Raw genomic sequence first — 14771 nt, forward strand, 5'->3', positions numbered from 1 at the left:
CAGTGGCACCCAGTTTTTGAGACATGTGCTAGAACTGGGGTTTGGTCTTTTTCCGGAGCAAGACAGTAGCTCTGTGTGGGCCTGGGAGGCAATGTGAGGGCATGCTCGGAGCCCGGCATGGCTTGGCTGTGTGACTGCGGGCTGGCCACTCACCCCTGCCCTGCGCGGCTTCTGCATGAACCAGAGACTGTGGGGGTGGATCCTGCTCAGCTGGTGGTAGTGGGAACAAGGCTGTAGCGGTTGGGCCTCCGGTGAGGGCCCAGGGGGCACTTTGTTCTGACTCACTCAGTGACGGACAGCAGACCCACTGGGCTGGCCCTGTTCTCACTGTCTGTCTTCTTTCAGAGTACAAGTTCAGCGCCAGGTGGACCAAAGTCATGGGCACAGCTGAATGGAAAGCCAGCAGGACACGAAGGTGGTAAGTGTGTGTGGGGCATTGCTGTGGGTGGGTGTGAGAGACTGGCCTGGCTGGCCCAGGCGGTCTTTGGCCTGAAGCTTTGTGGACCCTTCCCCAAGCGAGATACTGTTCTATGGGGTCTTTGCCTTCACCCTGGCTGTGGAAGCGCTGATTCTGCAGAACCCATCAGCTCTCGGATGTCATTGCATGTTACTGCTGAAGCAGTCCTGAGGTGTGCAGGGCAGACCCGGTGCCCGCCCTGCCGCCACTTGCTTGGCCGAGCTGCTGATGGAGTCAGCGCCCCTGGGCAGCCTTGCCAGCTCTCACCCCCTCCTCTCTCCTGGGGCCCCAGGAGGGGGCGTGTGTTGGGCGGTGACCTTCCTTTGGGCCTGGGTTTATAAATAAGCTGGCCATGGGAGTTGAGCTGCTTGCTTTTGCACAGTAACACCAGTGTTGAGAGGGCTACGTGGGATTTGTTGCCATTAGTCCATTAGTCGTGCCAGACAATGGGGAAGCACTGGTAAATGCAGTTGGCTCTGTCCAGCTGTGGGGCTTCAGCAGAGGGAGGATGGGGGTTGGGAGGCAGAGGAGAGAGAGTCCAGAGTTTTGAACTCGTGCTGAATGACAAACTGAATGGCTTCCGAGGCAGGACTGGAACAGAGCGGTGTGGGTAAGGGGCGGGGGTGCCTTGGGGCCCGGAGCCTGTGAGCCCTGAGCCGGGGGGAAGGTGGACAGGCTCCCCTCCAGCGACAAGAGCCCTTTGAGTGTGTGGGCCCAGGGTCAGCAGATGGTTTTGAGAGAAGGCAAAGATCCAGACTTTTCTCATGAACTCCCCTAACCTTCCAGTGTTGGCTTGACTGTTTCTAGCTCACTGTGCAGTCCTTGCTCGGCAAGCCCCCGAGCTGGAAGGAGAGTGAACATGGTGTGAGTGGTTACACCGCAATTGCTCTTTCTTCTGTACAGAGCACGGGCTGCCTTTTTCACCCTTTGCCCCCTGACCTGGCATTGCCCTCTGTCTTCTGTGTATCCCTGCCAGCCAAGGCCTTGCCAGACGTAACATTTTATAGCTTATAGTAGAAAAAGAGCTACGTGTCCTGCTTTCCCTGTGCAGCCCTCACCACCCTGATGCCCAGAGGACGTGCCGTCCCAGGGTTGGAGGCCCACCTCTTGCTCCGCCCCTGTGGAGAAGGACACATCAGTCCGTGCGCTGGGTTGAAGCTCCAGCTTCTCTAGAGGAGCTACAGGCAGGGGATGTCGGCCTGGGGCTGTGAGCGGGCTGTACGGGTGTCTCCAGCCTAGGGTGACGTGGAGGGAGGGGGGGCCGGGTGGTGACAAGGCATCCCAGCCCCTCAAAACCAGGTCTTTACGGGGGATTTGCTCGACTGTTAACAGTGGTTCTTCGCTTTCTGTAGCCTTTGTTTCTGCACTGTTGGAATTTAAGTAAACCAATGTATTAATTTTTATTTAAAAAGAACTACAGAGATAAAAAAGAGCTCGCGTACATGGGCACAACCCCTCTGGAGGGCAGCTGGGCGCTGCCTGTCACATGCCAATCTGATACCTTTGACCCGGCACTTCCACTTTGAGGAAATCACCCTGTAGGTGACACTTGCAGGTGTATGAAATGGCATATGTACAAGATGATTCACTGCAGCATTGTAATAGCAAAAGGTTGGAAACAGTTACTTGAGATATCCATCAATTTATGGTGCTTTAATAAATACTATCTGGCTATAAGGAAAAAAAGCAGTTTTCTGCTGATATGGCAAGATCTCCAGGACATTAAAAAAAAGTGTAGAATAGTATGTAGAACATGTTACCATTTGTGCAAAAAATCAGGGTGCGGGAAAATACACTTTAAAAAAATGTTGAATATGCAAAAAAAAAAGCCTCTAGAAGGAAACATAAGAGGAAGGGAGGGGAGGAAACAGAAAACCACCTGTTTTGTGTAGGCAGATGGGGCACGCAGCGGGGAGGAAGCCTTCAGTTTATACCTTTTAAGGCTTTTTGCTTTTGAACCTTGTGATTGTATTACCTATTAAAAATAAAACTTGATTTAGAAAGTGATTCTAAAACAGTAAAATACTCTAAACGTGTGATAACTCGTCTGCGAGACGGCGAACCCAGCGGCCCAGGGGAGAGAACAGAGGCGTGCCGACCCAGTGGGGCCGGGATGGGCTTCTGACTCCCCTCCTGTGCTAGGGCCACAAGCCTGTGATGCCAGCAGATTGTGGGGATTTGAGGGTGTTGCCCGCAAACCTTTTCAGGACTTTGAAATTCAGAAGGATTCTTCCTGAATTGATAGGCTCTCTCCATGTAGGAGGCGGGTGTGTGGTCAGTTTCACCTGGGTCAGACCCAGGAGGCCTGAGGGTGTGGTTCAGGCAGAGGCCAAAGGCACATGGCTCGTGGCCTCTGCTGCCAGCAGCACCACCAGGGGCTTGACCTGGGGCCTCGGAAGAACCCCCTGACTTTCCCACCTCGGTTTCTCACGACGAAGAACAGATGATGGGGCGGGAGGTGGGCATTGTAGGACATGGAAGGAAGCCTTAGGAATACTACTGCTTTGATTGGAGATTCTGAGTTCACTTTATCCTTTTTGCCTTTGGAGGGTAAGTTTAGTTCATGATTGGAATAATACCTTTAGGACTGTCGAGGTAGAGAAAAAGTACTGGGCATTTGCTGGTTTGTTTTTTTTTTTTAAACTTCAAATAATCTACCATATTTTTACAGTATGACTTTCACAACTCATTCTTGCCAGTGACCTTTTAACATAATGAAGCAGCTATGTGAGTCAGGGGCCCCTCCACAGAGCAGCAAGGCTCCATCGTGATGCTTGGCGATTGTCTCTCAGGTTAATCATTTGTTAACCATGTGCCCAGTGATCACCCTGGCAGGTTCATTTGACCCTGGACCTCATTCACTAAGTGGGATAGTGAATGAACTGGCTCCTTATGCATCTTCACTAGTCCCGGCTACATCTTTCTGCAAAGTCTGCCTTCGTTAGCAGGTCCACAAATCAGTGGTGCTAAGAAATTTGCCTTGGGGCAAATTTGACTTTATTTTCTAGGGAGTAAGGCATATCACAGCTGGACATCGTGCTGTGGTGTTAGTCTTATTAAGTTTGTAGGGTGCTGGACGTGTGCTGTGTATTCCAGATAAAAGGATCAAATCCTACTTGAGACCCTAAAATTCGTCACTTATTAACAATTCATTCAAAAGATGACTGCAGGCTCCCAATGCTGAGTGCAGTGAGCGATAGGAGCAGTTAGTAAAAGGCTTCTTCCCTGAAGGAGTATCTAGTCTTGGGGAATGGTTGGAACAACAAAGAAAGAAATCGTTCCCAGGATTACAAGAGTGAAATGTTTGGCCTTGAGGAACTTTGGAGAAAATGGTAAATTGGAGCGGACAAACAAGGAGACAGTTGTGAGGGTCAGCCTATGGTGGAGGCATTGCATGGGGGCATTGCCTCCACCCAGAAGCAGCTGACTTCACTGGGCTGATTTCACTGAAGACCATGCTTATCTGCCCCCAGGGTCACCAGAAGGACTTTACTTCCTTCTTCCAGGAGCAGACTGGGGAGGGTCTGGGCTGGAGCAGCTGTGGTGGGTCTGGGCTGGAGCAGCTGTGGTGTCTTCCCCCATGCCCTCTGTAACCAGCTGCTGCAGGTTAGCTGGCAAGGGGCCTGGTGCAGCCTGCAACTGGCCTCTCCTTGTCACCCTCAGGGAACCCTGGCGTCGCTGTGCCGGCACCAAACGCCAGCGCAGACAGCGCACTTGAAGGGAGCTCATTCAGGGCCGTGTGGCTTTGGGGATGGGCAGTTGCTGCAGCAGAGAGCTGTGATGCTGCTCTCACTCGCTCCATAAGTCTTTCTCATTTTCTTGACAGGTTTAAGGGGCTCAAGCCGACTGTTATCCTTCTCTCCCGAGGAATTTCCGACGCTGAAAGCAGCTGGAGGGCAGGACAAGGCTGGCAGAGAAAAGGGCGTCTTAGATCTGTCGTATGGGCCAGGACCAAGCCTCCGCCCTCAGAGTAAGTGAGCTACAGCCCCTCTGGGCGCCCGTGGGAGCAGCAGGATTTCCCCACCTTTCTGGCCTTTAAGAAGTGTGCCGCTTCTCACAAAGTTAGAGCTCGGGGGTCCAGGCTCCTTGCCCAAAAGGCGTGGTTACTGACCCTGCACCTGATCCCTGCATCTGCCGGACCTACTCCCTGGGCTGGGCTGGAGGTCACTCCTCCTGTCTTGACCTTCGGGTCGGGCCAGGCCTATCTGCCTTCCCGGCTGTCATGGGATGTCTGTTCTGCTGAGCGTGGGTGGTCGTGGCGAGGACAGACGGGCCAGCTTGGCCCCTGATTCCAGAGGTGGTTTTCTAAGCTGTGGTCCCCAAACCTAGACAGATCCCATCAGCATCACTTGGGGAGTTGGTTAAAAAGTCTGATTTCCAGCCCTCCCCCATCCCTAGCCAGATTAGAATGTATTTTTTTAATCCATCCCCCTGGTTGAGTCACCAGCCCAGCACTAGTCTCCCCGGCCCCCTCACCAGGCTCTGGCCAAGGGGCCAGCAGGATGGTGGAGTGATGCTTGCTGCTGATGTCTTTTTCTTAGTGGCCTAGGGTGGTAAGAAGATAAGGTTTTGTTTAGAAATGAGATTTTCCATCTGTTCTAATCACGGGTTCTGAAATAGCTCTGGTTGAGGGGTGGGTGTTGATTGGGTCCTGAAATATGAGGGACTTTTATCTGCTTGTTTTGATTACTCCCCAAGGTATCCAAAAGTCAGAACTGATACTCCGTAAATGAAATGATCACTATGTGACTCTTTAATGAAACATACTGCCTTTTCAGTGACCATTGCTCGGTTATTTTGTCCACTCCAAAAATATAATCAAATTCCTTAGGCCAAGAACTGGAACTTACAGGGATTAATTAAGATGAGCTGCTATAGGACTATAAAAAATTAGAACTAGGAGAAGCTTCTCAGAACTATTCTACTTTCGGGTTTGAGAAGATGAAGAAGCAGATGGCCAGAGGGGTGATCACAGGGCTTGGCCAAGGTCACACACGGGTGGCTGAAGAGCTGGGGGCAGACTCTGATTTTGAGGCTCCCGTCCTGAGCTTCATTCTCACAGGGGTCAAGTATTCAGGGGTCTTCATGTTTCAACTCCTACCAAAAAGTTGATTGAAAAGAGTTTTTTTTGGTTCATCTGATTTCTCCTTGGCCTCTTAATTCCATCAGATTCTGCTGTGTTGGGCAGTAGAAAGCATCACCTTGAAACGTCAGGGAGGATTGGCAGTTCTCAGCCTGTAGCCCGCAGGAGGGCCCCACGGGCTGCTGCCGGGGTAGACAAGGGTGAAGGCCCCAGACCCTTCCACACCTCTGCTCTACCTCAGGAACTGGGGGGTCTCTGGAGGTGCCTCTGTTGAGCAGAGTTTGAAAACGTGTCAGGGATTCCCTGGTCTCAACATCAAGTCCACGCTGAGCACATTGCTGGTTCTGATGGGGCTGGGTTGGTGTTTGTGAAGAAATGACCAGACGCTGTTTTCCTCGGGACTGTCTTGGTTTCTTTGGGGTGTTAGGTCTGTGGCTGTGTGGTTTCTGTGGCTCGGTGAAGACCTTGTCTTGTTTACACTTCCCTTCTCTCTGGGTGGACCTCATTTTTGTGTTTCTCTTACAATTGGACTTCCCTCAGCAAGTTCATGCTCACTGGCCAGGTGTCCGCCCCCACCTTCCCTGACAGGCTTAAACAGTTGGCTCGATTCCTCACTTTGTTTTTTATTTTTATTTTTGTTTTTGGTGAATGAGGGGGGTCCCTTGACCTTCAGAACCTCATGCAATCCCTCCTCCCCCTCCTCTTTCCTCTCCCCTTTTGCCCCCTTTCGATTTCCAGATGTGACAAGCTGGAGGGAGGGCGGTGGGCGAAACATAATTTCTGCCACGTCTCTGAGCGCCTCCCCAACTGAGCTGGGCAACAGGAACTCAAGTGCGGGAGACGGAGCCCCCTCCTCGGCATGTACCAGCGATTCTAAGGACCCCTCTCTCCGCCCGGCTCAGCCTGTCCGAAAAGGGGCTTCACAGTCCATGGGGAGTGTATACCACCCACCTACATACCATGACATGCTTCCTGCTTTTGTAAGTCTTCAGAGTGTGTGCTTTTCCCCGCGAGGTCAGATGGTTCATGTCCAGCAGAACCTGCTTCCTTCAAGTGGTTGAATGTCTACCTGGGGTTCTCCCTCCCGATTTCTTTGCCCTGATACCCTACTCTGGAGGCATCCATTACTCTTGCATTTTCTTTCCCCCTTTTCAAATCTCAACAGCCTCTAACTTCTTTCCCTGGTGATATGGACGTCATTTAGCCTTGGTTCTTTAGAAGAAGGAGAGGCAGGTATTCCCCAAGACACAAGTCCCTGGATTCATATACTGACAGCAGGAGAAAAACGGGGGAGATGGTGATAGAGTTAATTGGGAAACCCCAAGACTTTCCTGTTTTTCCCATTTTCCGTTTTCCAAAACAAATTTTAATGCAAGTGGAACTTAGAATCTGGGCCATTACCAGAAATCCCTGTTCATTGATGTTATGTTTCAGATGTGTTCGCCACAGTCATCAGAGAACCAGGGTACAGTGGAACGAGGATCTTTTCCCCTTCCCCAGCTCCGTCTTGAGCCCCGTGTTCCTTTTAGACAGTTCCAGATGAATGACCAAGACGGGTAAGGCTACTGCATTATAGTCACGTATGTAGAAGCTATCCCAGTTGGTGATACTGGACAAGATGGTGGGGCTGACGCATGAGAGTGCTTTGTCTTCTGGAGACTTCAGGAAACCTGAAAACCAACTCGAGGCCCCAGGGTGTGTGGGATGGCTGGCTGGGACATGGGGCTGAACAAGGGATGGGGTTATCATTTCAAGTTCCTGACAAAGTTGAAGATTTGGCACATGTTTATTGCTGCTACCCTAGATGTTAGCACTGAGCGTGTAAAACTGCAGAAGGAAGCTGAACTTCTGTCTGGGAAGCTGAACTCCTTCATTATATGTTTTGTAAAAAGGAGATGATTTTAATATTAAAGGCAAACATGCACCTTGGCAATGTAGGACTTCCGCCTGTATACCTGTCATGGGTCCAGCATCTCTACCCTTCTCTCTCTCATCAGAAAAGAAAACAGGATGGGGGTGACTCGCCCGGTCCGTCCCCTGAGGCAGCTGGTGGAACGGGCGCCACGGCCCACCATTATCAATGCGGAAAACCTGAAGGGCCTTGACGATCTGGACACCGACGCTGACGATGGCTGGGCAGGTGGGTTATGGCGTGCCTGGTGTGCTCGCAACTGATGATTTAAAATGGGAGGCCTACAGTCCGTCTCTGCTTACCAGGCTTGAAAATAACACCCTCTGACAGCCTCGTGTTTTCCCTCGGCAGGTCAGAATGGAGACACGGGGCAGGGAGCAGCTTCACTGCCCTGAAGAGGTTGGCATTCAGACCGTGTTTGCTTCAAGACCATGGTCTTGATCTCAGAGGGAGATTTTTGTTAACTTTTTGAAAAGATTTTTTATAATGGAAAAGTTGAAACAGTGTAATGAACCCCCCACCAGGCTGCCCATCACCCCATTCTGCCAAGATTCTTCCACTACCTTCACCTGCACCCCATCCCCCAACCTTACTTTCTTTTGAAATTCTTTTGGATCGTTTGTTTACAAGTAAATTTTAATGGGATTGAAAGGCACACATTTAGTTGTTTGATTTTTGCAAATGCACCCACATGTGTGATACAGCCCCCTAGTCCCTTCCCAGTCAGTCTTCCTCCCTGACTCTGCCCAAGGCTTCCCTCCCATCTTACCCTGGATTAGTTTTGCCTGTTACACAACTGCAAATGGATGGAGTCCTACAGCTGTTACTTTGGTGTCAGGTTTTTGAGGTTCATCAATTTTGTTATATATATCAGTGGTTGCTTTTAATAACTGAGATATATTTCACTGTGTCAAATACTGCAATTTGTTTATCCACCCAAATGTTCTATTATGAATAATATTTTCATTTTTCTTGAGTAAATATCTAGGAGTAGGACTGTGGATCAGAGAGTAGGTGTGTGTTAGGTTTGTAAGGTCCACAGACCTTTTTCCATGGTAGTTGGAGGTGTCATCCCCAGCAGCAGTTTTGAGAATTTGGTTGCTCTACATCCTCACAACATATAGCCATTCTAGTGGGTGTGTAGTGGTAGCTCATGGTGCTTTTAATTTGTATCTTGCCGATGACTAATGGTGATCAACACGTTTTCATGTTTCATGTGCTATTTGGCTACTGGTACCTTTTTTTCCCGAGTGGTTGAATACAAGCACTTCACAGATCTTTTTTCCCATTGCCTACCTTGTCTGTTCATTTTTTTTTAGCCCTAGGTATTGATGAGAAGTTTTAAACTTTGATGAAGTTTAATTTATAAATTTATTTTTATGATTTTTACTTTTGTGTCCTTTATAAAAATCTTTGTCTCTCTTTGGTGGTGAAGGTATTCCCTTATGTTTTACAGCTTTACCTGTTACTTACTGACCTGTGGTTCGTGTTGTAGTAGTTTTTGTGTATGAAGCAAGGTAGCAGTCAGGGTTTGTTTTAATCCGTAAGGACACCCAGTTGCTCTGCACCGTTTGTTGGTAAGACTTTCCTCTCCCTATTGGGCTGCTCTGGTACCTTTGCCAACAATCAGCTGATCATGTAAGTGTGGGTCTGTATCTGGTCCCCTGATCCTTATGCCAGTACCACAGTGTAGCTTCATAGTAGGTTTTATATTCAAGTAGTGTAAGTTTTCCAGTTTTGTTCTTTTTCAAGATTATTTGACTATCCTAAATTCTTTTCATTCTCATATGAATTTAGAATCAACCTGTCAGTATTTTAAAAGACCTGCAGGCATTTTGATTAAGATTGTGTTGAATTTATTTCTGGATAAATGATATCTTAATTTTGAATCTTCTGTCCAGGAACGTGAAGAAACTTTCTCTATTAGGTATTTTCATTTCTCTCAGCAGTGTTTCGTAGTTTTCATTCTAGAGGTCTTGAACATTTTTGTTGAATTTATTCCTAAATATTGTTATGTTTTCTGATGCTGTTGTAAATGGCGTTCTTTTTTAATCATTTTATTTTTCAGTCTTTAGTGTTATTATATATACATAAGTAGAGTTGATTTTTGTGTATTGATTTTATATTGGAAAGTTCACTGAGTACACTTTTTAGTTTTACTAGTTTTTGTTGATTTCTTAGAATTTTCTATATAAACCATCATGTTGTCTATGAGTAGGAAGAGCTTATGCCTTTCATTTCTTTTTCTTGTCCTACAGCACTGTGCCACTTTTAGTACGGTGTTGTATTCAAGTTCTTTGTTCCTGATCTTAAGGAGAAAGTGTTCAGTGTTTCCCCTTTAAGTCTGATGACAGTTGTAGGCCTTCTGGAGATGGTCTTTACCAGATCGGAGAGGTTCTCTTCTACTCTAGTTTGCTAAATGGCTTTTTTAGGTCATGAATGGGTATTGAATTTTGTTACATACTTTTTCTATCTCTGATCATATGATTTTTTTTCTTTTGTTTTAAAATCTATTGGGTTGCATTGATTTTTTTTTTTTAATGCTGAACCTGCTTTTCATTCCTAGAGTAAATTCTACCTGTTTGTATGGTTAGATTGGATTTGCTGATATTTTATTAAGCTTCTTGGTGTCTAGTTCATGGTGGATATTGGTCTGCAATTTTCTTTTAATATCTTTGTGGGTTTTGATAATCATCTTATGTCTGTGCTCAAAAGATGTGTTGGAAAATGTTCCTTCTTTACTTTCTGAAAGAGCTTCCATGGGTTGGTATTATTTTCTTTGATACGTGCTTCATAAACTTCACCTGTGAAACAATTTGATCCTGAAGTTTCCTTTCTGAAGACATTTGTGATAATTTGTTTGATTAGTCACAGGGCTGCTCAGGTTTCCTGTGTTTTGTATCAGTGCTTGATAAGTTGTGATTTTCAAGGGATTTGTTCATTTCTTTTGGTTGAACTTCTTGGTGTAAAGTTGTTGACAACGTTCCTTTCCCTTTCGAGGTCTGCAGGATCTGTAGTGATACACCACTTCCATTCCTGACAGTTGGTAATTTGTGTTTTTTCTCTTTTTCTGTTCACTTCTGCCAAGGGCTTAGTAGTCTTCTTAATCTTCACAAAGGGGCGGCATTTAGCTTTAATTTTCTCCATTGCTTGATTGTTTTCTAGTTCATCGATCTGTTCATTTTAATTATTGGGGCTTTCTAGATTTCTAACTTAATTTCATTACAGTCAAGAGAGCACATTGTTTATGACTTCAAGTTATTGAGACTTATTTTATGATCAGGATATGGTCTGCCCTGGTGAATATTCCAGCTGCATTTGAAAAGAATGTGTACTCTCTAGATGTTAGAGATCATGTTCTGTAAATGTCAACACAGTCAAGGTGGTTGTCAGTGTTGTTCAGACCTTATGTACCTACGGATATTTTTGCCTACTTCTATCAGTTACTGAAACTGAGGTGTTAAAAAACTCTTCGCTATAATTCACTGTCTCTTTCTTCTTTTAATTCTGTCAGTTTTGCTTTATTTAATTTGAAGCTGTTATGAGGCATAAGCACATTGGTCATTTTTAGACATACTGACATACTGACCCTTTGTGTTGTTTTCTGATGTCCTTCTCTATTTCTTGTAATAGTTCTTGGAGTCTGTTTTGTTAAATGTTAAAATCGTTGTTCTAACTTTGTTTATTGTTGTCATGGTATATATTTTTCCATTCTTTTCCTTAGAAACCCTTTTGTGTTTGTATTTAAAGTGATGCTCTGGTAGATGGCACATCGTTGCACGTGCTGTGTCATCAGATCTAATGTTCTTTTTAGTTGAATCGGGCTTTTTGTTGTTGTTTCCCTTTTTTTAACTATATATAGTTCATGTAACAAAGTTTCATGTTATGTCACATTTACCCTTTTAAAGTCTAAAATTCAGAGATTTTTTAGTATAGTCACAAGTTTGTGCCATCATTTCTACTAATTCCAGACCATTTTTGTCACCCACAAAAGAAGCCCCTTACCTGTTAGCAGTCACTCCCAGTTACCACCACACCCTCTGGCAACCACTGATCTACTTCCTGCCTCTGGGTTTGTGTATTCTGGACATTTCATATAGATGACATAATATGTGGCCTTTCACATCTGGCTCTAGCACTTGGCAGAATGTTTTCAGGGATCCCCTTTTGTAGTACCACATTGTGTGTCGCCCATCGCAGGGTGGGGAGTGCCCTGGGACAAAGCGGCAACTCGCAGATCTGGTCGGGCTTCTGTATTGCTGGGATAGACTCCTGCGTGGTGTCTGCCCGCTTTTGCTCACTCTCCTGCACCTAGTATACTTGCAGAATATCTTGTCCAGATTCAAGAACTGTTATCTTAATAGGGTTAAGTCTAACTAAGGAGGGTTAGTCTAACCAGGCTTCTTTGCTGTTACTAGAGTCAGAGCTGTCCTTCACTCTAATCTGCTGTGTTTGCTCTGCTGGTAGCAGCTGGGTGGTGTGACTCACCCAGTCGGGTTGACATAGTTCCTGCCTGGAGGAAGCCTCCCACTGGCGCTCTTAGCACTGTCGAGATTCACATTTTTTGTCATTCTCCTTGACACTCCTCCTGTTGCAGGCCTCCATGAGGAAGTGGACTACTCTGAGAAATTGAAGTTCAGTGATGATGAAGAGGAGGAAGAAGCTGTGAAGGATGGCAGGCCAAAGTGGTAAGGAGCCCCGTCCCTGCTCATAACACCGTTCGAGCGGAACATGGCATTAGTGAGATGTGAGTGCACCAGCATTTTGGTGCTGCTGTGGGCTGGTCACCACGCAGGTGCATTTCCTAGTTCCCCAGCAGCCTCCCGGGTGCAGATGTTCCCGTTTTGCAGATGAGGGGGCCATAGCTGTCAGGAATGGAATGGGATTTGCATCCAGGTGTGGCCAGCTGGCTGAGTCCTAGTGATTTAACCGTTACGCCAGTATTTTCCCGAGTACGTACAGACTACTTGTTCTGCAGAGTGCTTTGGGTGTAGTGCCCCAAAAGGGTTTTCTGGCCAAGCAAATTTGAGAAACCACCTGGGTTCAACGTACTCCTTTACTCCCAGAGCCTAGGATACGCATGCTGAAGCATGCTGGGAAATCTTCAGGTGGCAGGAGAAGCAGGAAGCAGGGGATGCAAGATTTCTTGAACTGATTTGACCGCTTTAATGTTCTCTCTCTTTCTCTCTCTCTTCTTTTTTTTGGATCATTTCATTGGACTGCTTTTTATTCATAATGCCCTTTGGAAAATACTTCATTGTAGTCTAGTCCCTCTAGTTTTTAGCATAATATCAGTAGCGTTGGCTAATACTCCTAAAATAGTACCTGTGGTTGCTTTGATTTGCTTTTTTCTTCCCCTTCAGTACCAGCAAATACAAATGCTTCTCTTTGTGTGGAATTGCCTGTTTCCTTTTATATTTACTTAACTTACTATACTTTCCATTAAAATGTGATTACTGTTTTATATTGCATAGATATTATGGTCTAGTACTTTTCCCTTTGTCTATTTCATTGTCAACGATTGAATGTTTATGTAGTTGAGTCTGCAAGTCTTGGTTATTTCCTCTTTTGTTTCAGAGCTTCACCCCTGGAGGGAGCTGGTCATGATCTCTTGCCACGCTCTCTTATAATACACAAACAATTAACTAATTGAGGCTTCTGTAATTTATTTTAATGCTGCTCGATTTTAACTGAAGCTTTGGATGTGCTTGAGAAGTAAATATCTATGGGTCAGTTCTTGGAACACAAAAGGAAATGTGATCAAGAATCTAAATCAGAGGCAAAGATATAAACTTTTACAGATTTATTGGAGCAGTAGGCTGCTCTGTTCCCTGTGTCTTTCTGTTGATGTGAACTGACTATTCAGTGGAAAGAGACATACGTGGGTTTTGGACCCAGCTTCACTACTGACTGTGACCAAGGACACATCAGATAGAGAGCTCTCAAACCAGCCACCTCCTCCCTAAACCTGCTCTTTTTCAGTGTTCTCTGAGCTGGTTGAGACTTCTACTGCAGGCTCCTGAGTCTTCTCTATCATCTTTATTTCCCCGTAAAGGGAGCCCATTCATAAATCCATGGTAAAAACATCATAATAACAAAAAATAAATCCATGGTGGTTTCCTGAAACCTCCCTTATTTCATTCCTTTCTGTTCATCGTCTCTGGGGGCCACTGGGACCAGCATCCTTCCTTCTCTGCACCAATCAGAGGCCAGCCTTCCTTTCATCTTACTCTTCACGTTAAAGACACGGGTCTTTTCTGGTGGATCAGAAACCTCAGTGTGGCCTCCGTGTCTTTGCATGAAGTCAGGAGTCACTCACAGTTGTCGCCCTGTCTCTGGTCTCCTGATCCACCCCACCCACCGCATTTCCCCTCCACCTTCTGTACATGTGCGTGCTTGTACGTGTGTGTGCACACGTGTTAACCAGACCTGACTCCCTGCCTCTCTCTGCATGCCTGTTGTGTTTACTGGGTGCTACTTCTGCAAAGACGAGGTGCTCAGTAGATGCACACATGTGTTCTGCCCCAGTGCCTTTGTTTACACCGGAGCACGAGAGGTGAGCACTGCACAGATCTCCGTTCCCTTCGAGCCTGCCCAGAGTCTCTGTCTGGCGTCTGTTTGCTCCTTTTCTGTGCTATGTGTGCTTTGCCTTGCACCTCTTACTCTTAATGCATCATTTGTTAAGCACATCCTTTATGCAAAGCATAGGGAAGGAGGTAGAATACAGGGAGAAGGGCCTTCATCTGGGTCGCAGATTCGAGTCTTAGCTCTTCCTTGTGAAAATAGCTCTCCAATCTCTCAGACTCAGTTACCAACTCTTTAAAACAGAGGGAGTAAAGACTCTTTCTGCAGTAAGTGGAGTAATGAATGTGAGCCATCCTGCCTGGAGCTGTGTGTGTAAGACTGACTTGGTAAACTTTGGTGCTGATTTTGGTGCTCTGGGCGTGTCCTCTCACCTGTAAAGGGGGTGAAGGGTAGGTCTGATCTCGTGAAGGAAACTGATACTGTTAGACAGCTGACTGTGGAACTCCCGAGGGCCTGACTGGTAAGATCAGACCATGCTTGGGCCGACTAGAAAAACTAACCCTCCGTGCGATTTGTCCTAGGAACAGCTGGGACCCCAGGCGGCAGCGGCAGTTGTCAATGAGCTCTGCAGACAGTGCTGATGCCAAGCGCACCCAAGAGGAAGGGAAGGACTGGGGTGAGACAGTAGGCATGAGCCGTGTCGTCCGGAAGGTGCCAGAACCTCAGCCGCCTTCCAGGAAGCTTCACAGCTGGGCGTCAAGCCCTGACTACCAGGTACCGTGGGCGCTGGAGGG

At 46.7% G+C, this 14771-nt stretch overlaps 1 protein-coding gene across 17 annotated transcripts in view; it reads left to right on the forward strand.

Annotated features, from left to right (window-relative positions):
- PRRC2B (proline rich coiled-coil 2B) overlaps positions 1–14771 on the forward strand; it is a 79393-nt gene that overhangs the window by 31650 nt on the left and 32972 nt on the right. For 15 of the 17 annotated variants that reach the window (XM_072960314.1, XM_072960324.1, XM_072960325.1 and 12 more), the window contains exons 5-11: positions 346–418; positions 4284–4427; positions 6279–6520; positions 6975–7096; positions 7538–7680; positions 12050–12140; positions 14559–14751. In XM_072960314.1, coding sequence (XP_072816415.1) covers positions 346–418; positions 4284–4427; positions 6279–6520; positions 6975–7096; positions 7538–7680; positions 12050–12140; positions 14559–14751 — 1008 coding nt within the window. Of the gene's footprint in view, positions 1–345; positions 419–4283; positions 4428–6278; positions 6521–6974; positions 7097–7537; positions 7681–12049; positions 12141–14558; positions 14752–14771 lie in introns of those variants that run through there. The other 2 variants (XM_072960320.1, XM_072960327.1) reach the window with 2 other exon arrangements.

The sequence above is a fragment of the Vicugna pacos genome, chromosome 4 (assembly GCF_048564905.1).
Source record: "Vicugna pacos chromosome 4, VicPac4, whole genome shotgun sequence".
Lineage (NCBI taxonomy): Eukaryota > Metazoa > Chordata > Mammalia > Artiodactyla > Camelidae > Vicugna > Vicugna pacos.